This window comes from Chinchilla lanigera, unplaced genomic scaffold (genome assembly GCF_000276665.1).
Source record: "Chinchilla lanigera isolate Chin_1 unplaced genomic scaffold, ChiLan1.0 scaffold00006, whole genome shotgun sequence".
In the NCBI taxonomy this organism is placed as follows: Eukaryota; Metazoa; Chordata; class Mammalia; order Rodentia; family Chinchillidae; genus Chinchilla; species Chinchilla lanigera.
The window spans coordinates 38,463,779-38,491,625 of NW_004955407.1; the positions used below are offsets into that span (position 1 = coordinate 38,463,779).

General features: G+C 46.5%; 1 protein-coding gene across 4 annotated transcripts in view; it reads left to right on the forward strand.

The window, feature by feature from the left end:
• Nucleotides 1-5,094: 5,094 nt before the first annotated feature.
• The window catches only part of Igsf5 (immunoglobulin superfamily, member 5), a 41,168-nt gene continuing 18,415 nt past the window's right edge, over nt 5,095-27,847 (forward strand). The window contains exons 1-5 of one of the 4 annotated variants that reach the window (XM_005375776.2): nt 5,095-5,164; nt 5,381-5,577; nt 8,296-8,374; nt 12,954-13,271; nt 23,814-24,113. In XM_005375776.2, the coding sequence (XP_005375833.1) occupies nt 8,317-8,374; nt 12,954-13,271; nt 23,814-24,113 (676 nt within the window). In that variant the 5' untranslated portion in view covers nt 5,095-5,164; nt 5,381-5,577; nt 8,296-8,316. The other 3 variants (XM_005375775.2, XM_005375777.1, XM_005375778.2) reach the window with 3 other exon arrangements.

Sequence of the window (27,847 nt, forward strand, 5' to 3'; positions counted from 1 at the left end):
ACAGGAATATGCATTATGTAGATTTGAACTCTCTGCTTTAAAAATAGCAAAGGCTAAGAGTATCAATAAAGTCTCTCATTATGCTCAAACATTGAAATAATGTAAATCCATTTTACAAAAAAAAAAAAAAAAATGTCCCTCAGTACCACGCAGAGTTGAAGCTGCTTTCCCCCGACCTGTGGGTACTGCCTCGGCAGCCTCTCAGGAACTGGTGAAGGAGAACAGTCCGACCCCAGATCACCATGTGGGAGACCCCACACCTGCCGCAGGACTTCTGAGTGTGCTGTGTTTGGCAAAGAGGCATCATTGGCTATAACGCTCACTGTCGCCATGACAGAATTTTCTAAAAGCTCTGGCAATATTCTTTGGTGCCGGACATCGTGGTGAGGAAAAGCAAGTGGACAGACCTCAGGACTCCTGGTGCCGACTGATCCTCACAGCAGGAGAGCCGAGGTCATCAGGGCCCAAACGCACCTCGGTGACCTATCATTCCCACAGTGCATTGTTCCGGACTTAACTGAGGTTCGAATTATGCTGGGTTTTCAGGGACATAGCTCAGGACTGAGGCGCAACAACTCTGTGTGTATCTCTGTGATTCCTGACTAATTTAATGACTCCCCAAAGCTCTCTGTTTTATTCAATTTTTTCCTCACCAGTTGGTAGCACAGGGCCTAGTAAGGGAGGAAAAGTTTATCTTCGTAGGCTCAGCAGCTGGGCCCTGTGAATTAAAACAACAAAAATCAGATTCACAGAAGAAGAGGAATACACATTTCACTTGGTGTTAACATTTTAATCTCTATGTGCATGGAGGCCTTCAGGCCCAACAAGTGGCCAGGCTCAAGGGCTTTGATACCAGTTTTACAAATTACCACATTAAGTTGTGGTAAAGCAGCAAGATGAAGCAGGGCCAGGGCTTCTCAGGGCAGTAAACTGTGAGAGTAAATATTTGGGTGGGAAGAAGGGAAAAGGAGGTTGTATAAGAAGGTCCCACCTACGCAGGCGAGGCACCGCTCTTAGGTGAGTGGGAGGGATAGAGAACAAATTTTCCCGGAGCTGTTTTCTCTCGCTTGTCTTCAGCCCTAAATAATCTTATAGCCAACTGGCACATTTAGGGCGGTACATTCTGATCTCCTTCACACTAAAGCTCAAAAGGGTTTTTGAATGAATGAGTGAACATTAAATACTATTACTAAAAATAATCAGTCAACTCCTAGGCCTCTTTAGAAGGCTTGAGTCTCACCATGCCCTTGCCCCTGTTGGCCTGGGGATACAGTGCAGTTATTCTCCTGGGGTTCTATGAGACTCCCATAGGGCAAGGAACGTGAAGTTTTTCAAAGATGTCTCAGCATGTGGTAAGTGTTTTGGAAGTGTTTGAGGCTTCTGTTTTTATTATTATTATTATTATTATTATTATTACTGTTATTATTATTAACTGACATCATCTTTACTGCCATTGTGATGATTGCTAACACACCTCATCCACCCTGCACCCCATCCATCCAGTCCTCACTCTGCTGCTGGGTGGGGAATCCTATGGCATTCTTTCTAGGTTGTGGGTATCCTGAGCAAATTAGAAAGGACACACAGAAAAGGCAGTGAGGGCGCCTTTATTGAAGGTGAGAAAGAAGTGAGTTCTGCAGGGTAACAGCAAGCGGGCTGGAGAACAGACATATCATGGCCCCCGACGATAAGGGACAGGGGTATTCTATACCCAAAATTCCTGGGTTATTGCCCTCTCGTGCAAATAAGACATTGGGCCGTCATCCTACCAGTCATTTGGCCTCACACCCTGTGTAAACTGTCAAAAAATTCTCTTGCCTTCCTTCCATATGTAAATGAAGGATCAGACACAGTGTCTTTTGATTGGCTGTGCTCAACAGTTCATGGTGCAAATGAAGGATTGGAAAGAACATCTTCTGACTGGTCCTGTGAACAGCACCGGATTCAAATGAAGCACTGAAAATGGCACTTTTCTGATTGGTCCTGTGGGCTGTGATGATGGAGTCACTGTGCTGAGCATGCCTCTCACCCTGTTGCCCTGTCTTAATCCCTTGTCTGACAAATGTGGCTTGGGAAATGCAGGCTACTCGTAAGACCTGAATCTCCCATCGGTGACATTCCCAAGCATTTCTCCACCAGGACGTGAGTGCCACGGGACAGGTGCCACATATGATCAATCACACACCGTCTCCCATGCCTAGAACTGCCTGGAAAATAGTGAACGTTCTCTCACTACTTAGTGCAGGAAACCAGTGGGTTACACAATGAAAACTGGCCATGTGGCCCATGGGTGTTGAGAACTCAGAAGTGGCCTTGACAGTGCAACCAGATGCAGGCATGCTGTCTGAGACACTGACTTAGTGGAACTGTTTATTGAATCGACTGCTGGAGAATGAGGAAAGTTACCTGCAAATTAATAAAGATTATGGAAATGCATCACTTACACAAGCAAACCACAGTACCAGATGAAAGACTGAAACCGTCAGTCTAAAACTCTAGAGCTCTTTGAGTGAACCTAAGGGGTGGTTGTTTAATTTTAGATTAATAGGACCAGAATGTTTAGTTTATCACTATAACTTACGCTCTTGGTTCATGTTTCAAGCGGTCATCAGTTATCTTCTGTCGCTGATTAGGCTAAGCTAGTGTCTTAGTTACTTTCCTCTTGTTGCTGAGACAAAGTACCTGATGCCCAAAATTAAGGGAGGAGGTTTATTTAGCTCACAGTTTGTGGAGGTTTCAGTCCATACTCAGCTGGCTCCAAGGCAGGGTGGTGTGGCAGAGGGGCAACAGTTCGTGGTGGCAGAAGACAGCAAAGGCAATGAGAGCAAAAAGGGAGGAGCATGAGAGAAGGCTTTTTCTGTTCCTTATATTGTATGTAGGCTACCCTCCCCAAGGCAGGTGTAGGACTTACACCCATAATGTCAACACTAGAGAATGAATCAATCACAAACTCTGAAAAGCACTCCCAATGACTGCATGAGGTTTTAGGGGGGACACCAAGGCCCGAACCATAACAGCTAGAGTAATATCTTCTAGGTGTGTGGCATTCCCAGTTAGGTGCTTGTTGTGGTTCAGATCTAAAATACGCAGCCCAATCAGAAGAAGTAGGACAATGCCCTTGCTCCTGCCTCTCTTGCTGTCTGTGTCCTTCCTGTCCCCTGTGAGGTAAGCGGTTTTCCTCTGCTGCACCTCTGCCTCACAGGCCCAGAAACAACGCAGCCAGCTGACCCTGAGTGGAAACTTCTGAAACCGTGAACCAGAATCAACCTTTCCTCCTTTAAGCTCTTGCCTCAGGTGTTTTGTCAGAGTGACAGAAAGCTAACCTAGTACTGATGTCTCAGAATGAGACAACTCAGGAATGAAACTGGTTGAAGTGAAGAACAGAGAAATTCAGTATGGATAAAGATCTTGGGCAAAAGAAATTCTTGTTAAACAAGGCTTTTATCTTAACACTAAAACACTGACGTGTAAGATATTTATAATCTAGAGCTAGTGATTATACCAATCAAAATACAAATGTCTCATGTGGTCATTGCCCTGGAAGAGGTAAGATTAGTGTCCTAAACAGCCCACACTGCTGAAACAGAACATCACAAACAGAGTGGCTGAAGTATCAGACACATTTCTCCCTAGTGTGGAAGCCAAGAGTCTAAGATCAAGGTACCAGGAGGTCCCCTGTCCGGTGAGGGCCGCCTTCCTGGCTCACAGATGGCTGTCTTCTCACTGTGTTTCCACCTGGCCTTTCTGTTATACAAGCATGTGCAGAGCTGCCCCCGATTTCCTGTTCTTATGAAAGCATTGATCCCAGTATGCGGGCCTCATCCTGGTGAACTAATTGCCGCTCAAGGGCTCCATCCTAGGGCTGCAACATGGGAAACATAGCCCATGAGGCTGGGAATAAAAAGTTTCAGGGTTCACTGAACTGTGAAGCACAGCTGCAGAAGCAGTTCCAACGAAGTTGCTTTGGATGGCTAAACAGGACACAGATAAAATTGAATGTCCAGTTATTGTGTAGGAGAAGAAACAAGTCATTTTTCCACTACCTTCTTATATTTCCCTGGGCCCTTCAAATTAACCTGACAAGAGACAGATTAACAAGAGAACAAGGTTTATGTCCTCTGCAGGTGGGAGCCAGTGAAGGCAGTAGCTGGCTCCTGGCATGCTGAGAGTGAAAGCTTATATGCTTCACTCAGTAGGGAGAAGGAAACGGGGAGAGAAGACTTCTTACGGGAGAACAAATAAGTTTCTTTAGGAGAGACAAGCAGGTTTCTGAAAGCACAGATGGGAGAAAGGCAAGTGTGATAGTCTTTTCCTATCCATGTATGAATGGTCAGTGCCTTTCAAGATCCTAACACAGTACTCTCTTGGGAAAGGATTTATAGTTGGTTTATTCCCATTCTACTGGGGCAGTAGATCTTCCCTAGGGGGAATCCATGGCGCCTACTTCTCAGATGGCTCTGGTAGTCAGAGAAGGGTTCTGAGGAGGCTTTATTCGTCTTTTTCATTCTGTCTCCATTTCTCTCTGTCTCTCCACCCTCTACTCCTCCCTCTACCTTTCTTTCTCTTGAGTCTGTTGACTCTCAAACACCTTCCATTTATAAGATGCTCTAAATTGAAGTCGCATCCTTTGAGGCTGGCATCTTCCGTTCCTCTCCAGCTGGAAGGAACAGCGCCCGCCCCCATCTATTTGCCTTTGGGTCTGACTTTAAATACATGCTTTACCCCTTCTGTGGGTGCCTGGCGTGCACAGACGCCCCGGATTCTGAGTCCTCTGATTAATGAGAGATAAACCTGAAAGGACAGTTAGAAAAGCATGAGGGTTTGGGAGACAGTGGCTCCAGGAACTGTCACAGAGCCCTAAAAAGCCAGGTTCTGTTGGGCACCTCTGTGGAGAGGGGTGAGGAGTGGAGGCCGCTGTCTATGCCTAGTTCGTAGGCAAATGTTCCACAGGAAACTGCTTCACTCTTAAATTGCTGCCACCTTCCAGAGCAGGCCACGCTAATGAGTTTTTTCTTTCTCAAAAGGACCTGTTCTTGTGGATGTTAAGGTGCCTGCTCGGGAGAAGGAACCGGTTTCACCAGCCCATTGGCCTCTACCTGAGGCCAGAGCAGCAAAGCGGGTGGCCAGCTGGCGTTTCTGACCGGAAGGGGCTGTCAGCCTCCAGGTGGTGGAAAAGAACAGCTGAAGCAGGACCCAGGCCTGGGAGTGGGCTCCACCTGCCCCAGGGGGCCTGAGCAAGGCTGGAGGAGGGGAGGAGGGAGGCCCTGAGGCCTCTGGGCCTGACTTCCGAGTTGGCAGTTGTGGAGGGCTGGCTAATGATTAATGGGAATGTGCCTGCTGCCTGGGACTCTCACACCTTCCCGTACCTCTGTGTTTCTAGCCGTGCCTGAGAAGCGACACAGCCCTTGGGAGGAACTTCCTGTCACTTGGTGAGGAGTGATCAGGATTCTCGGGTGGCCAGACTGAGTCCGTTCCTGTATTTGTGTGGAGACAGGATAGCGGCCTGAGGAGGCTGAGGAGCCTTTTGGGAACTGCAAACCTTCTCTGAAGGCCTACAGGGGACGTTTACTGCCTGAGGTAAGGGCACTGCACTGTGTGTGAGGAATGACTGTCTGCGGGGCAGGTGTCTCCTCCGGGGCCATCCGCCGGGTCCCCTGTGAAGCTCCTGGAGGACAGCACACGCACATGGTGCTTACTTTTCAGCTCCCGGAGTTGAAAATTAAATGAGAGTTTGCGTTGTGAGTTTGGAAATTTCAGATGATTCTAGGGATTGAATGTCTCTCACAGAAAGCTGCTACTTGCATGTGTAAAACCAGGTCTCTGCTGCTCCCAGGAGTCCACGCTGGGAACCCACTTCCAGTCAGGTCACCCTTGGGTGGCCTGTGAGTGCCATTTCCCCCTCTCGCAAGAAGACCCTACGGGAAGCAGGATCATCTCGAGTCTCGGGACTTTCCGAGAAGCTGGGCCTGAAAGTAGGGCCGGCGGGGCTACAGTCTCCTGTGCTAGAAAACTTGGGGCCTGGCTGTGACCTGGACGGAACTGACCCCTGCAGCCAGCCCACCACCACCCCCAGCCCTGGGAATGCCCTGTCCTCTGTCCTGTTCGGTTTGGGGTCGGGTTTCTTGTTGACTAAAACAGGACGTTTTCCAACAGTTCTGGAAGTAACAATATCAAACTATTCCCAAGAACCGGAAATAGGGGGTTGGTTGAGATCAGATGCACCCTTGGGAGTTCTCAGCTTTTCTGGGTGTTTATGTTTTGTCAGGACAGTAAGAAATAGGGTGGGGGGTCTAGGTCCTGCCTGTTTAATACAACTTAATAAGACTTAAGAGTTTAAGTGCAGTTTTCCACCTAAGAGTAGGACATTCAGAGCCTTCCATGAGGAAATGAACCGGAAGTTGGGTTTCAGGTCTGGCCCTCACGGCCCCTCAGCATATTAACTGACCATCCCTGATATGAATCGTCATTTAATTACAGCAATGTGTCTGACTTCAGTTATACCCAAAACCGGCTTTATCACAATGCCCCGGCCGCACACACCCTCTAAACACTGTCCCCACAAGCCCTGCCTGTAGTGACCTCCCTCTGACTCCTGCAGCCAGCTCCTATACTACCTGCCGGGGTCCTACCTGCTAGACTCGAGGACAGACGTGATTTGGACAAAGAGAAGGGAGATCCGCGGGAGAGAAATCTGCCAAGCAGAGTGTTTTCACCTTAAATGCTCTGTTCTTAGTCTGTAGTCTGACCTGATGTGGTTCTCAGCGGCTGCAGCTCCTCCTGCTCTCAGAGCCCCTCCCCCGGCCTTGGGAGCCCGCATTCCACAGGGCTGGCAGAGCAGTGAACCTGTCAAGTTCTGTTAATCGAGCCTTGAAATGAGTAAATGATTTATCTAACGCTTTGTAACTCTGGCTCGCGGATCAATCTCGGATCGGTCTCGGAAGGCCTGGCTCCTCCTGGATTGTGTGGGCTGCTGTGGGACTTGTGGTGCGTTTGATTCGTACAGGGGGCAATGGGACAGAACTGCAGCGCAGGGGCATTGGTCTTTAGATTAGAGACCTAGTGCTAGTTTAGTGCACCCGCCGGGGGAATATCCGGTCCTTCCAAGTTAGGAGTGAAGTGTGAGGTGCAAGGCCGGGCCCTCTGCCCTCCGCACTCTGACACTGATTCTACCCAGCGACTTGCAGATGGGCACAGACTGAGGCTCGGTGGCTGTTTCCGGTGCCTCCTCCAAATCTACGGTTCTTCTCCCGGGCCCAGCTGTGGGGTGATCCCTCCAGGGCCTGTCGGAGAAGAAAGGAGGCCAGAGCCCGGTGCGGCCACCCATTACAAAGTCCCACCACGGGGTCTCTGACGCCAGCTGGAACCTCCCGTTTTGGAGGACAGTTCTGGAGGACAGGGTGGATTCACGCAGCAGGGCTGGAATCTGTGGGGGCCACAGCTGGAGAGGAAGCACCCCAGGCTTCTGTGCTGCAGGCAAGACAGGGCAGTCAGCGCACAGGCGGCCCCCCCAAAGTGCCCGGGGGACCCCAGCCTGGTGAGCATGTGGGTGAGGGGAAAAGCAGAAAGAGAAGCTGCAGAGGTGGAGGGTGAGCAGGAGGGTTACCAAAGACAAAAGGGGCCTGGGAGGAGGGCCAAGAAGTATGCACTGCAGAAACCTTGAGTGCTCTAACCCTGGGCCAGGCCCACCCCAACCTCTCACTCCAGCCCTTCCGCCCACCCCTCCTCTGCCAGATTCCTCTCCGTGTTTCCTCAATCGTGCCAGCCACAGTCCTACCCCAGGGCCTTTGCACCTACTCTGCCCTCTGCATAGGAAGCTTTTCCAGTAGATGTGCATGTGACTGTCACCTCATTCACCCTCTAGGGGCCTTTCCCAGCCACGTGCCTCAAGTGACACCAGCCCATGCACACACCCCCTCCGTTGTTTCCGCCTCATCTCTTCCTCCTTCTGTCAGGCTCTCCATTTTGCTCCATCTTCTTCTTAGGAGACATGAGCTTATCAGGGGCAGCATGTTTTTCTCAGTGATTGGAAGGAAGAGCAGAGAGCCCGGGCTCCCCTTTTGGTCAGCAACTGGGAGGTCAGGCTGTGTTGCCCCCTCTGTGTCCTTCGGATCATTCGGTTCAAGGACTCTCATGCCCAGGCCTGCAGCGGGTCTCGGCGGGGCTGCAGGGAGTGCTCCCTCGCCCCTGCTGCACGGGCCGCTCTTCTCACCACCCGGGAGCCAGCTGGGTCCAGCATGTCTGAGTGCGGAGAGAGCGCAGGGGTGCAGGGGGTCACCTGCCTGCTTTGTATTCCAGGGTGAGGAGGATCATGCAGAGATGGAGGGCAGCGAGAACGGCGTCCTGGCCATGCTGGTCATCCTGGCTGTGCTGACAGGTAGGGGCGGGGCTGGGCAGCCTGCTCTGCGCATCCTCTGCTCCCAAAGGAAGGGCACCGAAGAGCCCGTGGGAAGTGCCTCTTCCGGTGCCTTGCTATGGCGCCCCCTCTGGGGTGACCTCCTCCATCCACCTATTCCTGCTGCTTCAGCTCCGCTCCAGGAAGGGCCCTGCCGTGCCCCTGACCCGCAGGCCACCTGCCACTGTGGCAGTCTCTCCTGCCTGCTTCTCCCGCTCCCTCCGTTTGCTAGGAAGGCCCCGCCTCGGCATCGCTTCCTCCTTCACACCTGCCTGCTTTGCAGTGACCGGGGTGGGGTCCCAGTCCCACGTGCTGACGGGGTGAGGGCCCAGCGCGTGCGACACCTCCCCGTTCCCCGCCACAGCTCCTCCTCGGTGCGAGGCCTCCCCGGGGAGGAGTGAACCCTACACGGTCTGGGCCTCGACCTCCCCTCCGTCAGCAGGTGGCGATGCAGGTGGTCCTCGGGGCGGCGGGAGCCGGGATACGCAGCTTTGCTTTGGTTAGGTCCCATCCAGATGCCGCTGCTCGGGGTGAGCTTAGCCGTCTCCTCTCGCGCGGACTGCAAACTCTGCCTTACCGCGGCGACCCGGGGCCTTCGCGCTGAAGAGTGGTGCGCACTCGGGAAAACGCGCAGCCATCCAGGCGCAGCTCGCTGCCCTTCCGCACGCGGGGCGCATCCCCACTTTGTGGTCCACTTTGGGTGTGCAGACAATGGGCTTTAAAAATCTGGTCGTGACCGTGCTGGAGAGAGTAACACGGAACGCACAGAATGGGGCACACCGGCATGTGTTGTGTGCATGAGGCCTGCTCGATGCAGTTCTGATCGTGGGTGTACGTACACACGGAGGTCGGAGTGCCGGGCTCGGGGCTCATGTGGATTTGGGGACAAAGGCGCAGGGAGGTGTCTAGCAGCATGAGAGGCATTTATTTGTAGAGTGAAGAGGAAAACAAGGTCCTGGAGTGGGTACAGTCTAGGGGGAATAAGCCACCCTCCGCACACATTTCAGGAACATGGCACCAGACACGCCTATTTAGCCAACGGTTGCAGAAAGGTCTTCAAGGGTTTGGTGGCAGCTGATGAGCTCTCGGATTAGCTCCCCGGAGATATTTTATCGGGTTGGAGCTGAGCAGGAAGTATTAAGCGGAGGCAGGAAAGTTCTGGTTTGAAGTCTGGAGATGGCTATTCCAGGAGGCGGGGTATTATGGGCTGATTCTAGATCCCCCAAGAGAGATGAGGTCCACCCCAAAGCCTGTGATGAAGGCTGAGCCCTCGGATGCATCCCCTTGGACGTCTCGTGGGTAGGGTCATATTCATGTGCAGACTTGGCTCTGGGTAGCGGAGAGCAGTGCTTGTGTGCGCCTAAGGGCCCTCTCCTCCCCACCTCGCCAGGGCCTCATGGCTTTCGTAGAACCTGACCACCTACTGCTCATGCAGTCAATAATCACCAAGCACCTGTTATGTGGCACTTAGCAGAGCCCAGCAACGCCAGGCACAGTCCTCATTAACATGGGGCCTGCGTCCTCACAGGGGAGACAGGCACTGATTGAGGAGAAGAATAACTATAAAATACCATTGTGACATTTACTGCAAAGAAGCACCACTAATTTGAGAGCTTGTTACAGGATAATTTACACTCAGGGGGTGACAGGGGAAAGTTTCCCTGAGGAGAAGACAGCTGGACCAAGAGCTGAGTAGCAGGTGATAGTAGTGTTCCTGGTTGTATGCGCAAAGGCCCTGGGGCCAGAAAGACTGGATGAGTCTGATAAAGTTTTTAAAAGGGCTAATGGCCTGAGGGTGGCGTTGGAGCAAATTAAAGCAGCTTGCTTTTCTGCCCACCACTTTCTTTCCCTGGCTTCTTCCTGACGGTGAATCCACATCTCCAACCCTGCTTTTCCATTCACGGCAGTGTTATGGACAAGATGAGTGTTGAGGGTCTGCAGGCGTGGCCAGGGAGTGGGGAGAGGGAAGTGGGAAGACAGAGGGTTTCAGCGTAGACCCTCAAACCAGTGCTGGGGAGATGCCTGATGGCCGCCCCGGGGAGCTGTGAAGAGGCCATCGCAGAGGAACGCTGTGTTTAGATCGATTTCTGCAGGACCGACGGGAGTCCTGGCAAGTGTGCTGCCCTGGGACTGATGTAAGTTAGAGGTTGCTGGGATTCAGAGAAGGGATCCTCTCCATCTCGGGTGGCCACCCGTCATTTCCTCAGCGATGCCCGGCGGGGCAGGAGAAGAGGGCAAGAGGGCTGGGCTGTGGACGTGGATTGAGATGTGGAGAGCATTGGCGGGAACGAGAATCTTGTGAATGGATAAACCCCTGCAAGGAATCTTGTAGACAGCGCAGTTGGGGCCACGCAGACACTCCAGGGCGGGGACACGGATGCCTCCCGTGCTCTGCCACCCATTTGTCCCTTTGCTCCACAAATCAAAGGAAAGGCAAAGGGGAAGGGAGGTCGCAAGTGAGGTATGTGACTGATTATAATTCTTATCTACAGTATTCTCATGTTTGTTCTGTGTAGGGCAGGGTCACACATGGCCACCGATAAGACATGCACAATAAAGAAAGGAGATACCAAGACCTTGAATGGCCAGAAAAGCAGTCCCCAGGTCACAGGGCAGAGCCAGAGGGTGGCCACTGGGGTTTGAGCATGGGCTGCCGGTAACAGTGTCGGGGGAATTTGGCTCCTTCGTTTACCTTGAAGTTTGAGTCAGACGCCGGGAGTTTCCTCCCAGCTGCCCAGCTGCAGAGTGAGGCCTGCGGCCTGCACGTGTTCTGTGGTTCCTCAGCTGCACGTGAAGGTGGAGATGCTTCAAGGCTGGCTTTAGAGTGAGATGATTGCAGCACTTCACGCAGGGCCGTGGGAGAAGTCTGGCTCCAGAAGGGTTTCTCATTCTCATGGAGTTGCCCAGGGTGGGCTCCTCAGGGGCAGACCTGGGCCTCAGCTGCCCCACCCTCCTTCCCCCAGCCTGGCCGGGCACTGTGCCCTTGCCTTCCCCCACCAGGCCCCGGTGTGGGGGATAAGGGCTTGGCTTGCCTTTCTTTCCTCGGGTGTAGATCTCTGTCTTTTCTTTTCTCTTTCTTCTTAAACTATGATTCAGACTCACAGAAGGGGCCACCTGGACAGTGTCTGTGGGCCCTTGATGTGTCATCTGGACCTTCCCTCTGGAGGCTTTTGTTTCTTCACTTGAGGATCAGAGGGATCCTGGGTTAGAGAGATGCCCGCCAGCCAGGGTTAGCATCCCACCTAAGTTGTGGTTTTAAGAGTCACACTTTCTTTTTCTGTCACACCCTGGGACAAAACAAAGACTAACGTGATCATGTTTACTCAGACAGTGGGTCGGCTCAGTGCGTTTGGCCCTTTCCTTAGCGCTCCCTCTTCTGGGCCAGCAGCCCCCTTGGCCCCCTCGCTGCAGTTCTGCTTGCACTGGGCCCTGTCCTGGGCACGTGGCGGTCCCATGTGCATGTGACCCTGCGCTTGGGTCCTGTGGGAGGCAGTTCCAGGTCACAGTGCATTCTGGGAGCAGAGATGAGCTCCCGTTGTTGAGCGTTTTCCACCCAGCCTTTCCACGGGGACCTAGGCAATGACATTGCTTTAGAGCCGCACTACTCTGATTGTCCAAGGATGGAAGGAAAGAGGGGAGCTGCCCTTATTTGAAGCCCCCAGTGCACATGGTGGGCTGCCTGGTTGCCCCACAGGGACCACACACAATCCACAGGTAATAAGAATGCCTGGATAGGGGCTGGGGATTTAGCTCAGCGGCAAAAGCGCCTACCTGGCAAGCGCAAGGTCGTGAGTTCGGTTCCTGGTACCGGAGAAAAACCAAAACCAAAAAAAAAAAAAACCAAAACCAGAATGCCTGGATAAGGAGGAAGGCACGGCTGAGAGGAAACCTAGGTCTGCAGTATTCTGTGATTTGTCTTCTGAAAGACCCCAAGGGGTAAAGAGCATGGAATTCTGAGTGGAAACGCCTGAGCTTGGGTCCCAGTTCCCACCATTTCTGTGACATCACTGGTGGGCAAGGCTGGCTCGTTCTGGAGGCTCCAGGGCAGAATCTGTTCATGCCTTTCTCAGCTTCCGGTGCTTGCTCACAATCCCGGCCATCCTCGGCTTGTAGACATGTCTGTCCACTCTCTGCCTTCACCCCCACATGGTGCTCCCCTCGGGGCACTTCTGTATTGCAGGTCTCTCACTAGAATTGGATTCTGGGCCCATCCTAAGTCCAGGTTGATTTCATTTTGATATCTTTAACTAGTTACGTCTACAAGAACTCTACTTCCAAAGGTCACCTCCTGAAGATCTGGTGGATGTAAACTGATGGGAAACACTATTCAACCAGCACACCCCAGCTAAGGGAGGAGAGTGAAAAGGAGGGTAGGGCCATGGCTTGATGTCCACTGGCAGCTCCTGGACTCCTGGAGGAGCCCTGTATTAAGACCAGTAAGACGTGGAGTCCGAGCTATGCCGAGGACACCCAGGTGGTAACAACAGGTAAATAGAGATGAACTACATAGTGGATGTATGTAGATTAACACTCACCCTTTGAAAACCCGGTTTCCTTCCAGCATCTGGATCCAGCTATCAAATCCTAGAAGGGCCCCAGAATGCAACAGTGCTGAGGGGCTCAGAGGCTCGCTTCAACTGCACTGTGTCCCCAGGCTGGAAGCTCATCATGTGGGCCCTCAAAGGCACGGTGGTCCTGAGCGTCACCCCGCGGGAGCCCATCATCACCAACGACCGCTTCACCTCTGCCAGTTATGACCTGGACGGGAACTTCGTCTCCGAGATGATCATCCACAACGTGCAGCCCAGTGATTCGGGGCTTGTAAGATGCAGCCTCCAGAACAGCGACCTGGCTGGATACGCTTTCCTCTCGGTCGAAGGTGTGTATGCAGCAGGCTCCAGAGCGAGAATCTGGAGTCTGACGGGTGAAGTGCCAGAGGGCTGGAAGGCGCCTCCTGAGGTTCATGCTATGTACGACGGCGGCGCATGTGTTGGGGTTACGCTGATGATCACTGAACTGACAACTGCTTTAGTGTTTGTCACCTCCTTGCTCGGTTTCCCTCCTCCCTTCCTTTCCGCCCTTTCCCCCTCCCTCTCCCCTCCACGTGTGCTCTAGCCTTCTGTTTGCGGTGTGTTTAGGTTTATTCTGAACAATGTCATTGTTTCTAACCTCCCTCCCTCCCCTTCTTCCTTCTTTTCATCACGCTCCGTTCCCTTTGTCCTTCTACCTTTGCTTACCTTTGTTTTCTTGTTAAGACTTTTAAAGATGGTTTTCATCACTCCCGCATCTAATCCATTTCAGCAGTGAGTAGCTGTCCAGAAATACGCCCTGCAATTCTTCTGGTCCAGTTGGAGTCACTAGTCTCTGACTTGGAGATAGGGGACAGTTACTGTCCTTCTCTAGTTCTTTTATACACTTGACTATATTTCTTTGCACACGTTATTTATCAACTCAGAAGCATGCTTTAACATTTTTTCTCTTCTTTGCTGAAGTTCTCTCAGTCTCTCTCTCCATTCCGGGGCATAGTGACTATTATAATCAAAGATGTGTGTTCACCAAATAGACCAAGTCTTTACAAGAAAAGAAAAATAGTAAACAAAATGTACAGTAGAAAACATATTTTTTCATTCTTAAAGGTAATTCTGAGGTGCTAAACATCGTGTTATATAGTAAAATAAGTGATGCTTTACAAGGACCTAGAATATTGTTATCAAAATTTAACCACTCTGCACTCTTTAAATGTGTATTTATGCACTATTTATAGAAGCATTATGACTATTACAGTTCTAGGTTTCTATGAAAGGGTTTCTTATGAAAACCACAATATTTGTTCATTTACTTACCTTCGAGAAATTCTCAAAGATTATGACTATACTCCTATTACTGTCAAATCAAATTTGATAACTTTGGTGGAAAGACATGTCTTTTTCTATCAGCATTTTAAAATAATTTTTACTACAAAAATTTAATGAAATGGCAGGTCTTTTCCTTTTGTGTCTTTAATTTTGTGTGGTTTAATTAAGGGTATAGTGATATATTTTAAGTAAGTGATTTTACGAGGCTGCCTGGGGCTGTTGCCTTGGTTTGCATGGCCAGATTCTTGTGATGATGATGTGGGGTGTAAGGGAAAGAACACAGGAAAAGAAATCAAAGACATCAATTCTGGTTTTGCTGTCACCAGTTATTTTCTACCAAGATCCCCCTAAGGGCTCAATTTCCTCATCTTTAAAATGGCGAAAGCTTCCCTGGCCACCTCACAGGCTCATTGTGAAGATCGGATGGAAAAACGACTGAGGTCTTTGACTTGAAGACTCCAAGGTTCTGTCTCCTTCTGCTTGCTGCACATAGAGCTGGGGAACCAGACTGGCCGAGGGCTTAGCAGTGCACATGCGGGGTCCTGCGACTGGGGCTCATGCTCCAGCCTTACTCCTCACAAATGGCATGACCTTGGGCACGGTACTTAAAGACTTTGAGTCAGGTTCCCTCATCACAGGGCTGTTGTGGCATCAAATGCGGAGGTCTATGTAAAGCCTTTTAGGGTCTGCCTGGTTTGTAGCCGTTATCATATGCTCATTTGCTATTTATTGTGTCCCAGCAAAAGGCATTTATGTGGGCTTCAGAGATGCCTAGAGGAAGATGTTCCTGCTCTCAAGAACCTAACAAGAAGAACAGATACTGCAAGTTGCCAGGTGATAGAGGTGCAGCACAGATGTTGGCAGGTGCAAGGGCGGGGAGATAGGCTCTAGTTCCAATAGGGAAGGGCGATGACGGTCAGCCATGCCTCAGGATGCCTCCTTGGAGAAGGCATTAGAGATGTGCCTCGAAGATCTGTAGATCCAGCAGAATTGGGGGCCTGAGAGAGGAGGTGAGCATGGACCAGTGAAACAGGATGAAAGGCAAGGCTTACTGTTGCAGTACTCAGGGCAGAACTAATTCACATGTCCATGTGGTTTTCTAGTATCTTTCCCCAAAGCCATAAATCTGCAGATTTGTCTCAGTGCCTCTCGTGTGCACTTTTATGTGTTGATAATCGCTGTGGGTTTTGGTTTGAATGCATCTAAGGAGGTCAGACTTTTCTTCGAGGGTAGGTACCCGCAGAGCTGGGATGGAGGTTACACTGATTCCGTCGATCTGAAAGCTGTGTCACTAGAGAAACAAATGTTTTCTTTTTTTCTGATGTACAAGACTATGAGTTTTTAAAATTAATTTTATTGGTGCATTTTAGATATACAAAATGATCCATTCATCACAGGGAATTTGTACCGCACATGATAGATCTCAATTCTTTTTTTCCCACAGTCTCCTGCTCTCCTTTCAGCCTCTCTTCCCCTCCTTATTTACAAAAGCTTTGTTTCCAATTGTCCTTCTATTCTCTTTTTTTCTATCCCTTCCTTCCTCCCTCCTCTTGTTTCCTTCCTATTTGAAGATTTTTTTCCTATTTCCCAATATCTATTACATATTTTGGTATTTATGCATGCTTTCTCTTTCTCACATCAGAGAAACATGCTCTATCTAAACATGTGTGTCTAATTTATTTCACTTAAGAGTGTGGTTCCAAGGTGTATCCATTTATCTAGAAATGTCTCAAGTGTATCGTTTTTTTTGGCAGAATAGTACTCCATTGTATAAAAAAAAAAAAACCCACATCTTCTTTATCCATTCATCAGTTGATGGGCATCTGAGTTGTTTCCAAGATTTAGCTATTACAAACTGCTGCTATAAGCATGGATGTACATATATTGCTGTGGTATAACACTTCTAAAAATTTCAGGAAGATACCAAGAAAGGAAATAGCTAGGTCAAAAGGAATCTCTAGTTTTAGTTTTTTGAGGAATCTCCATACTGATTTCCACAGTGCTTGCACCAGTCTACACTCCCACCAACAGTGGAGAAGGGTTCCTTTTTCCCCACAGCCTCTTCAGCATTTGTTCTTGCTTGATTTCCTGATAATAGCCTTTTTTTTCTGGAGTGAGATGAAAACCTTAACGTTGTTTTAATTTGCATCCCTCAAATAATTGGTGATGTTGAACATTTTTTTCATATATTTATTTCCATTTCTACTTATTCATCTGAGAAGTGTCTATTCATTTCAGATGCCATTTTTGAACTGGATCTTTAAATTTGTGAGAATTTGTTTTTTTTTAGTTCTTATATATTTAGTTTTTAGTTCTTTATATATTCTAGATATTAGTCCTTTGTCTGAGGAACAGCTGGTAAAATTCTTCCCATTCTGTGGGTTGCCTCTTCACTGTGTTGGTGGTTTTGTTTGCTGTGCAAAAGCTTGTTAATAAGATTAGATCCCAGTTGTTGATTCTTTGTGATATTTCCTATGTGATTGGAGTTTTGTTCATAAAGTCTATGCCTACACCAGTGTCTTCAAGAGTTTTACCTATTCTCTCTTCCAAAAGAGTTAGTTTTTCTGTCAATATTTAAATCTTTGATCTATTTCAATTTTAGTTTAGTGTATGGTGAAAGATATGGGTCTAATTTTAATCTTCAGCATTTGGAATACTAGTTTTTCCAGCACCACTTATTAAAAAGGCTTTCTTTCTTCCAATGAAGGTGTTTGGCCCCTTTGTCAAAGATAAGGTGCCTGGTTGTGTTTGGAGTTGTGTCTGCATTTCTAATCTGTTCCATTGATCCTCAAGTCTGGTGGTTTGGGGTTTTTTTTGTTTTTTTTTTTTTTGCTTTGTTTTGTTTTTGGTTTTTTCAGCAACATCGTGCTGTTTTTATCACAGTAGCTCTGTAGTATAATTTCAAGTCAGGGACTTTGATGCCCTCTGCCTTGGTTATGTTGCCCAGAATTGCTTCTGCTGTTTTAGGTCCCTTTTGGTTCCAAGCGAGCTTTAGGATTGTTTTCTCTAGTTATGTGAGATATGCTAATGGTATTTTGATTAGGATTGTATTAAATCTGTATGACACTTTTAGAAGTATGACCATTTTCATTATGCTGGTTCTTCCTACCCAAGAGCAAGTAATATCTTTCCATTTTCTGATATTCTCTTTCATCTCCTGTTTCAGAGTACTGTAGTTTTCAATGTAAAGATCTTTACACTTCCTTTGTTAGATTGATTCCTAAGTATTTCATTTTTTTCAGCGCTACTGTGAAAGGTGTTGTTTCTCTAATTTCTCTGTCTGTGTGTTTGTTATTTGTGTACAGGAATGCTATTGATCTTTGAGTATTGACTTTGTGTCCAGCTATGCTACTGAATTTGGTTATTAATTCTAGACGTCTTTTGATGTAGTTTTGTGGGTCTTCTATGTCATCTGAAAATAATGATAATTTAACTTCTTCCTTTCTTATCCTTATTTCCCTTGTCTAATTGCTCCGACTGATGTTTCTAGAACTATGATGAATAAGAATGGTGGTAGTGACATCCTGTCTTGTTCCTGATTTTAGAGTAAAAGCTTTCAGTTTTTGTCCACTTAGTATTATGTTGGCTATTGGTTTATCATAGATACCTTTCATCAGATTGAGATAAAGACTACCTATCCCAATTTCTGTAGGGTTATAAATCATGAGTGGGTGTTGACTTTGTCAAATTCTTTTTCTATTCATTCTTTGATCACCTATTGAGATGATCATATGGTTTTTATCCTTGGCTCTGTGCATGTGGTGTAGGTAGTGGATTGACAACTGGTGGTCAACTTGTAACACCCAGCTGAACTGCACCAGCATGGTGCTGGGTGTGGGAGGCCCGCCTGTGGACTGTTGCAGGTAGCATAAGAGGCAGAACTGGAGAAGAAGAGGAGAAGCTGTTGGACGCTATTGGAAGCAATAAGAAGCTACTGCTTCTCTTGGGCTATTGTGCTGGAGGACCTTGTCATGCTGGCTTTCCTGATGAACTCAGCTGTTCTCATTGGAGGAGGAGCTCAGAACCTAATTGTCACTGAGAACAGCTATAGTTCACTTTGGGGGAGCTCTGGTCCTCACTTTGAGCATCATTTCCTGGCTCCAGAGGGGAAGATGTTGCACTACTCAGTCTCCTGGAGAAGCTTGTCACCTTGGCCTTTTTGTTGGGAACTTGGCTATCCTTATCATCAGAGGAGCTCAGGACCTCACTGTTGCTGAGCATGGCTGTTATACTTTTCAGGGGAGCTTGAGTTCTTACTTTAAGCATTGCTTCCTGATTCCAGTTCAGATCCCTCAACCTGCTAGCATAGATCCTTCACCCTGCTGGCATAGACTTGCTAGTATCCACCACTGTCCTTTGGGCCTTCTCAGCACAGATCGGTGAAACAGGCCTGCATGAGATATTGTCATGGGCTCTAAGCCTCTAGTTGGACTCATGGGAGGCATTGTTATGGGCTGTAGGTCTTCAGCTGGATTCATGCAGGACATTCTCGTGAGATCCAGACCCTCAGCTGGATTCTTTGGTCTTCAGTGTGTGGACAGATTTCCTGCCTTCTCTTTTTGTGTATGATTCTTTGGGTGACTATTATAAATAATCTTATAAAATGTGTGTCCTACATTATATTGTTCCCCTTGAAAAACTCCAAACTACAACAGTCTGCTATATTTATTGATTTGTGTATGTTGAACCATTCCTGCATCCCTGGGATGAATCCTACTTGGTCATGGTGTACAGTCTTCTGGATGATTTGCTATATTATTTGCCAGTATCGTACTGAGGATTACTGTATCTATGTGCATTAGGGAGATTAACCTATAATTCTCTTTTTTGGTTAAATCCTTCTCTGGTTTTGGTATCAGGGTAATACATGAATGAATTTGGGAGTACTGCTTCCCTTTCAATTTCATTAAAAGTTTGAAGAGTAGTAGCATTAGGTCTTCTGTAAAGTTCTTGTAGAATTCAGCAGTGAATTCTAGCAGGGCCTGGACTTTTCTTTATGGATAAGTTTTTCATTACATCTTCAATTTCATTGACTGATATTGGTTTATTTGAAATTTTTATATCTTCTTGATTCAGCTTTGGTAATTCATATGTATCTAGGAATCTGTCCATTTCTTCTGCATTTTCCATTTTATTACAGTATAAATTCCCATAGTAAGTATAGATGATCTTCAGGATTTCTGCAGGATCTGTTGTGATTCCCCGCTTTTCGTTCCTAATTGCATGGATTTGAGTTTTTACTTTCCTTTTTTTGATAGAGTTGGTAAGAGTTTGTCAATTTTATTTACTCTTTTAAAGAACAAACTCTTTGATTTGTTGATTCTTCATATTGTTTTCTTAGTCTCCACTGAATTCATTTCTGCTCTTATCTTTTTAATTTCCTCCCTTTTATGAACTTTGGACTTGACTTGCTCTTCTTTTTCTACAAGCTTGAGGTTCAAAATTAGGTCATTTATTTGAGCTTGCTCTGTTTTTCTGATATGAGAATTCATTACTATAAATTTCCCTCATAAGACTGCTTTCTTTGCATCCCATTAGTATATTGTATTTGCATTATTGTGTAATTGTAGAAACTGTCTAATTTCATCTTTGATTTCATCTGTGACCTGTTTGTTGTTTAAGAGACTGTTATTTAATTTCCATTTATTTAGAAGTGGTTTTTTTGTTTTGTTTTTTCCCGATACCGGGAATCAAACTCACAACCTCATGCTTGCCAGGCAGGTGCTGTGCCACTGAGCTAAATCCCCAGCCCCTGAAGTTTTTATGGCTTCTTTTACCATTGATTTCCAATATCATTCCATTATGTTCCAGTAATATGCATAGGATAATTTAAATTCATTTACATTTACTTAAGCATGTTCTATGAGCTAGAATGTAGTCTATTATGGAAAAACATACTATGTGCAGCTAAGAAGAATGTGTATTCTGATGTTGTGGGGTGGAACACTCTGTAGACATCAGCTAATTCCATTTGTTCACAGGTTTGGATCAGTTCTGATATTTCTTTGTTGATATTTTTGTCTAGTTGATCTGTCTATTTGGGATATTGATGCCCACCGTTACAAATGTATTAGTGCTTATTTGATTTTTCAAGACATTCATGTTTGTTTTATGTAGTTGGATGCATTGGGTTTTGGTGCATACACATTTATGGTTGTTTTCTTTTCCTCTTGGATTATTCCTTTTACAAGGATATAGTGATCTTCTTTATCTCTGTTAATTAGTCTTGGCTCAAAGTCCACTTTGCCTGCATATAGAATAGCTGTCCCTGTTTTTTTCTGGGTTCCTGTTTCATGGAGTATTGTTTTCCATCTTTTGACTTTCAGTGTATGAATTTCTTTTTCAACTGAATGTGTTTCTTGTATGCAGCATATTGTTGGATCTTGCTTTCTTAATCACTCTGGCAGTCTGTTTCTTCTGACTGGTAAACTGAGGCCATTTACATTGATAGTTATAACTGACATATATGGACTTACCCTTGTAATGTTATTTTCCTGTTGTTGTTTCTCTTTTTTCCCCCTCTGTATAATTACTTGTCTTGCCTTGTGGATTCATTTTGTTGAGGTTCATGGAGTTGTAGTCTTTGTATCTCTTTCTGTAATGTCTTTCAGAACATCTTTTGTGATGATAATTTTTAGTCACGGGTGTTCTTTGTCATGGAAGTATCTTATCTTTCTATCAAATTTAAAAGACAGTTTTGTGGGGTACATCAATATGGGTTGGAGGTTGTTTTCTTTAGGGCTTGAAATACTTCACTCCAAGCTCTCCCTGACTTGAGAATTTTTGTTGAGACGTCTGCTGTGATTCTGATGGGCTTTCTTTTGTACATAATTTGTTTCTTTTTTCTAACATCTTTTAACATCCTGTTTTTGCATTCTGGAATCTTGACTATTATATGCCTTAATGTAGTTTTTATCATGGCTAATTGTAGTTCTGTATGCCTCATTTATATGTTAAATTCTTTTTCCATGCTTGGGAAGTTTTCTGCCATTACTTCTGTAAGCAGGTTTTTTTATGTCACTTGGTCTATCTCCTGCTTTTTCCTTGGCTCTAATCAGTCTTGTGTTATTCTTCTTTGCATCATTTAGCAGCTGTTGAAATTTTTTATGGTCCCTTGCTATTTTTAAGAAATCTTTCCTTTCATGATTGCTAACTGCAATTCTGTCTTCTATCTCTGATATTCTGTCTTCACCTTGGCTTGTTCTGCTGCGTATACTTTCAATGGAAATTTTAGTCTCATGGATATCCGTTTGTGTTTGTTTCATGGATTCCATTTCTTTCCTATGTTGGACATTCATGATTCCCATCATTTTCCTAAGCTCCTCTATTTTTTTATCTGTGTCTGCTCTAGTCACTAACCAAGTCTGTCATTATGGTCATTATCTCTGTAGTTTTCTGAGAGGTTACTTCTGATCAGATTTTTTTCTAGACTCTCATTCATCCGCTTTGTTAGTATCATTGGTGCCAGTTCAGAGTCCAAGTGGGTGGATGTCAAATTGTTCCACCTCATTGCGCTCTGGGTTTGCGTTTGTTGAGCTGGAACTCTAGGGTTGCATCTTGTTTAAGTGCCTTCTCATTTTCTTTTTATTTTTGTTTTAGTTTCATTCCTATGTTGATGCTTGTAAATTGCTTATGGCAGGTAGCTTTATTGACTGTATTTAGAGCACTTAGGAAATTACTACTTCTCAGAGATGTCTTCCAGGTGCAGCTGGCTTTTGGGTCTTGAGTCTGTTGCAAGATCCTACCTCTTCATTTAATTAGGGATGAAAAGTTGCTGCCTACTTGGCCTAACCTCTGGTTCTTTGGCACTGGCTTATAGTATTGTTTATGACCCTTAAGCAATTTCAGTCTCGGCATATCAGGAAGAACAACTGATTAGAACAATCATGTCAATTTGGCAAAAGTAGTATAACCGGCATTAATAATAGAATTATAAACAGCCTAGAAAATTATAAACTGTGGTATTAATTTGCCACCTTTAGCCATATGAACAATATTTGTGGTTAAATAACAAAAACAAACAAGTTATTCTTAGGTTTAGGTTATATAACTAAAAGTAAATTTTAATGTAAGAGTAGATGAAACTTTCTTAATCTAGTTTCAGATTCCACAATGCCAGTGGCCTTTAAGAAACCATTACTTAGAAAAAGAAAGAAAGAAGCCACTACTTGTTGAGTTTTGGTATAGTGTTGAGGACTACCTACCATTTATTTAAAAGGCTGTTAAATATACTTCACAGCTCCAACTCTTTCTGTGTGGAGTCAGTGTTTCTTTATATCATTCACACAAAGAAATCTGTTGCAAAAGACTGAATGAAGGAACAGACACAAGAATCTAGGCAGATATCACAGGGACTTAGCACACATAAAAAACAATGTCACTCTTAATTTTTCTTGGCTTTACAGTGTATGATTTTTATAAAAACATGTTGATCTATATTAACATGTAATAGTTCATTACTTTTAGATAAATATTTCAAAATAAATATGCAATTGTAAGTTAAGATATGGTAAGTATTAATAGCAGCAGCTATACAAATGAAAGGTCTTTGGAGTCTTCAGTAACTTTAGAGAGTGTAAAAGATACTAAAACCAAAATATTTGAGAAACACTGATCAAGTCAAATTCTCTCACTGATAAATGCAAAATGGAGAACTACAAAATTCTAGTTCTTGCCCAGGGTGGTGACAATTTGGAGGCAGAATCAGGATTGAGAACAGATTTTTTGATTCCTATTCCAGTGTTCTTCTCATTATATTATATAGCTGGCAGTTTTTAGCATGTGTTAATTGGAATATTTCAATGCTTATACATTTCACTAAGGCTGTGTCTTTGCCAGAGCCAATCCTCAGGTTATTTTAGCAATATCAGCAAAACCAATAATATGTACATGGTATGGATTATTACCATATGTCACAGGCAAGTCTGTTCTTATCAAAACTTTAAAAATAATTTATCTGAGTAAATTATTCTCCTGCATGTTTGGGTTAGCTACTTCTGTGTTATATTTGATTTCGGTGTTATTTATAAATTGAAACACATTTTTAAGACAATGTCAAAAAAGTTATGTTTAAATATTTGTGACCTCAAAAATAAATAAAATAAATGATGCAGCCAAACTACAGGAGAGACTTCTCCCCAGGACATCCTGGGTTATGTTCTCCTTACTTTGAAAGGAATGTAAAGATCGTTTCCCTTTTCACTTTTGCTTCCAGGACAGCCTGACAATTTTTTTGGTTCCACTTCAGTGACTGTGCAGCTCCTTATGCACATGCATCTGCCTTTTCTTTCCCATGTGATTTTTACTCCTGGTTCCTTATTTTTATTTATTCATTGTCTCCGTAATTAGATATTTTCTTAGGAGAAGCCTCATCTTCTTCCAAGGGCCAAGTGTGCATGAAAAGGACACAAACAAAGCCCAAGCTGAGGATTTCTGGGACAGACACAGCCTTTGGGGGTTGGGAAGAAAGTCTCATGAAATGTGATTTGAAGCAAAAATTGAAAAAAGAAACTGTAGCACCTGGAGGCCCTGTCATTCCTCGGTCATTTCTCTCTTTTCTTCTTTAGTTATGGGCACCTTGCACATCCTCAATGATAGCCTTGTAGTTATTGAGGATGAACTTTGTAATGTCACTTGTCAAGCCTCGGGCTGGATCCCGCCCCCGGATATTACCTGGGAGGTCGGTGTCCCCGTGAGCCATTCCAGCTACTCCTCCTTTCTGGAGCCTGGCGACCTTCCACGTGCAGTGAGTGTCCTGGCTCTCACGCCGCAGGGCAACGGGACGCTGACTTGTGTGGCCGAGCTGAGGAGTCTGCAGGCCAGCAAGTCTGCAACTGTAGCCCTTACTGTGGTTCAGCCTCCACCAGGTAAGTGAAGACTTTCTGCTTTTGATCAAAACAATTAGTACTTCAGGCTTATTTCTGTTGATTGATTGATTAATTGATTAATTGTGGTGCTGGGGATAGAAACTAGGGCCTGGTGCATGCTAAGCAAACATTCTACCATCGAGCTACAGCCCCAGCCCTTCAGGCTTATATTTTCTAAATTGTGCTATTTTATCAGTGGGGCCTGAGAAAATCATATGAAGACTTGGAGTAGGGATGTCATGAAGGCCAATGACATGGTGTTGCCTTACTGCTCCTGTGATCCCAACTGCTTTTAAGCTTCCATCTAAAAGTTTTCTTCTTTTTCTTAAGTACATATGAAAACCATTTAGAAGTCTCTGCAATTATTTTTCATAAAGAGCAAGTTCAGATCAAATATTCAAAGAAAACTTTTTTTCTCTAGCTTTTACCTACTACTGTTCCAGATTGACCCCACCCCTAGTAAACTTCTTAACATTTGGGGAGGGGATTCGGTTCCTCTTAGACTTGTTATAGATTTCTTCCCCTCTTAGGAGAGTTATGGGCCTGCTCGCTCCCCTGCCTCTTTGTACTGGGGATTGAATCCAGGGCCTTTGCATTGAGCTCCAGTTTTTCCTTCCCCTTTCCTTCTCTCCTTTCCTGCTTCTTTGTCTTTGGTACTGGGGATTAAACGCAGGGCCTTTACACTGAGCCACACCCTTGATCCATTTTGATTTTTTATTTTGAGACAAAATTTGCTCAGTGGCTGAGTTACCAAGACTTGGCTTGAGCTTTTGATCTCCCTGCCTCAGCCTCGCAGAGTTCTGGGATGACAGACATGTGTGTACCACTGCATCCAGCTTGGTGTTTCATATTATATCCAGAAAATCCATAGTGCACATTCTTTCTATCGTTTCACTGGACTAAGGGACATCATTTTAAAGCTTAGAGCCTCCAGAAGATCTACCGCGGGGTTTGACATCTCAGAAGCTCCAGCCACTCCCTTTGGGGCACTCTGCAGAGCCATAGGCTCTGTGTTTACAAGGAGAGCGGTACAGGGGTGAGATGGCGAGCTGCATGGGTGTGGCAGGCCTGGTTTACTTTTGTAAAGAAATTTTATAAAAGAAGAAGGGAGGTGTGGAAGGGTGTCATGCCTTCCCTCCTGCAGCTGGATGGGAGAGTGGGGCCTGGAGGCTAAGAAGAACTTTTCTCTTGAACCAAACTTGTCCTGTCATGAAATGACCACTACCTGAGCTCTTCTGAAGTTCAGAACAAAGCTATACAACAAGGCAAAATAATAACAGTAAGCAGCATTTGCCAAGTAGGAGGCACTGTTTAATTTATTTATTTATTTTTGGTACTGGGAATCGAATTCATGACCTCAGGCTTGCCAGGCAAGTGCTTATGCCACTGAGCTATATTCCCAGCCCAAGGCATTGTTTTAAGCACTGCTGAAATATTAACCAAATTAACCTGCACAGCACCCAGGAGTAGGTGTTATCCCTGGAAGGCAAACTCATGGGGACAGTGTTGACTGGACTTGCCCTGGAGAGATGGTGGATGCCAGGATCTACTTCCCCATCCGCTCCATCCACCGTTAGAGCAGGCACTTGGAGAGGGGCGACTGTCACGCAGGACCGCAGACCCTGTGCTGTCTCCCGGCTCTGGAGCCTGGCTGTGCTGGCGTGAAGCTTGGTGGAAAGCTGGACTGCAAGCGCAGTGGGGGCACAGCAAGAGCACAGCAGATGGGAAGCAAAAAGAGCAGACAACATGTTCCTGACTCCAGTTGCCTCTTTGAGCAGGGGGCAAAGGCTGTTAGGTGAAGGCAGTCATCACTGCTGGACGTGGTGGGCAAATTGAGGAAGGCGAGAGTGGGAAATTCTGCAACAGTATGGCGACTCTCCCTCCACGCCTCAGTCACCGCCCAGCCAGGTGGCTTCCCTCCTGCAGGGGGCGCCCCCGCAGGGAAAGCAGCTGGCCTGCTTGACTACGGAAAGGCGGTGAGGTCCAGACTGGGGGACAGAGGCTGGAGCACAGGGAAGGAAAGGCCACCGGCAGGGAGTGTTTGAGCCAGTCAGCAAGTGCCACAGGCGGTCAAGCCTGTGTCCCCCCCTGGGCCAGGCCTTGGGGTTTAGCCCCAGCTGGCTCCCTTATCATGGAATGTGTAATGTTTACCAACTTCACCCCGTGCGAGTCCATCGGAGTGGATACAGAGTGACCATGCCCTCTTGAATGCTGTGTGCAGTCTCCCGGGCGCACTTTCACACACATCTCTTGCATCTGCACAGCCTGGTGGAGCGAGAATTGGTACTGGAGTGATCTGCAGGCCAAAGGTAATGAGGAAGCTGCACAGCGCCAGGACAGTGACTGGTTCCTTGACAGGAAGCCCATAGCTCCTCTGGCTCTCAAGGCTTCCACGCAGCGGTCTCATTGCAGCTCCAGTTTGTGAATCCCTTGGTGCAGTTCTGGATTTAACGGTTTTATGATCGCATCTGTGGGAGGGGATCTTGTAATTGGGGCACTTGCTTGGCAGTGATGTGTCCCCCTGCACACTGGGCATTCTCCAAGTGTGGGTCTCTTGGGTGCTGCTCCACACACCTCCACTTTGCATCCCTGGAGGTGGGCTTTGAATTTGCCTGTGCCATGAGCATTCCAGGGGATGCTTGAGATTCTGCTGGCCGTGGAGCAAGGTGACAGGCTTGCTTTCTCAGTGTGAAGAACCGTGCTGGTGTCCATGTCTGGGGCTGGGGAGGTGCCCCATGGGAAGGATATAATTCTGTCGGCTCTGTCTCAGTCAGTGTCCTTGTCACTAGGGCACAATATTCAGCACCCACAACTTAAAGGAGAGGTGTATTTTGGCTTACATTTTCCATCCATGGTCCGCTGGCTCCAAGGCAGAAATAGTGTGTTAGGAGAGTCTGTTGTGGAGGAGAGCTGCTTACATCAGAGTGGTCAGGAAACAGAAAGAAGGAGCTGGGGAGGAGACACACCCTTCCAGGCCACATCCCCAGGGCCCACCTCCAAGCAGGAAGTCAGCTACTGAACTCATCAGAGATGAATCCACTGATGATACAGCACTCCCACAACACAATCACCTTCCACCCTACCTCTGCACCCATCAGGCCTTTGGGAGACAACCCAGATCTAAACCATAATACTCTCCCTATCACCTTTTCTAGAGGAACGCTTTTCCTGTCTATCTGTCCCAGCTCATCTCAGAAAGATGGTAAGAGAGGTAGAGACAGATGGTATTAGGAGAGGAGTTTGCCTTGATGTCAATCTTTCACTTCTGCTCTAGGTATCTTAATATGGTAAGGGAAGTGAGTTCTAGGCTTGCCTTAGCGGTAGCTCACTGCCTGGTGTATGGATTTCTCTTTTCTATGTAAAGGCAGAGGGGAACTCAGCCTCTCAGTCAGTCTCTCCATCCACCCACTCACACTTCCATCCACCCACCTACCCATCCATCAGTCCACCCACCCATCCATCAATCCACCCATCCATCAATACATTCATTCACCTGTCCATCCACCCACCATGCATGCATCCATCCATCCATCTACCCACCCATCCATCAGTCTACCCATCCATCAATCCATTCATTCAGCTGTCCATCCATCCATCCATCCATCCATCCATCCATCCATCCATCCATCCATCTATCCATCCACCCATCTATCTATCCATCCACCCACCCATCCATCCATCCACCCATCCATCCATCCATCCATCTATCCATCCATCCATCTATCTATCCATCC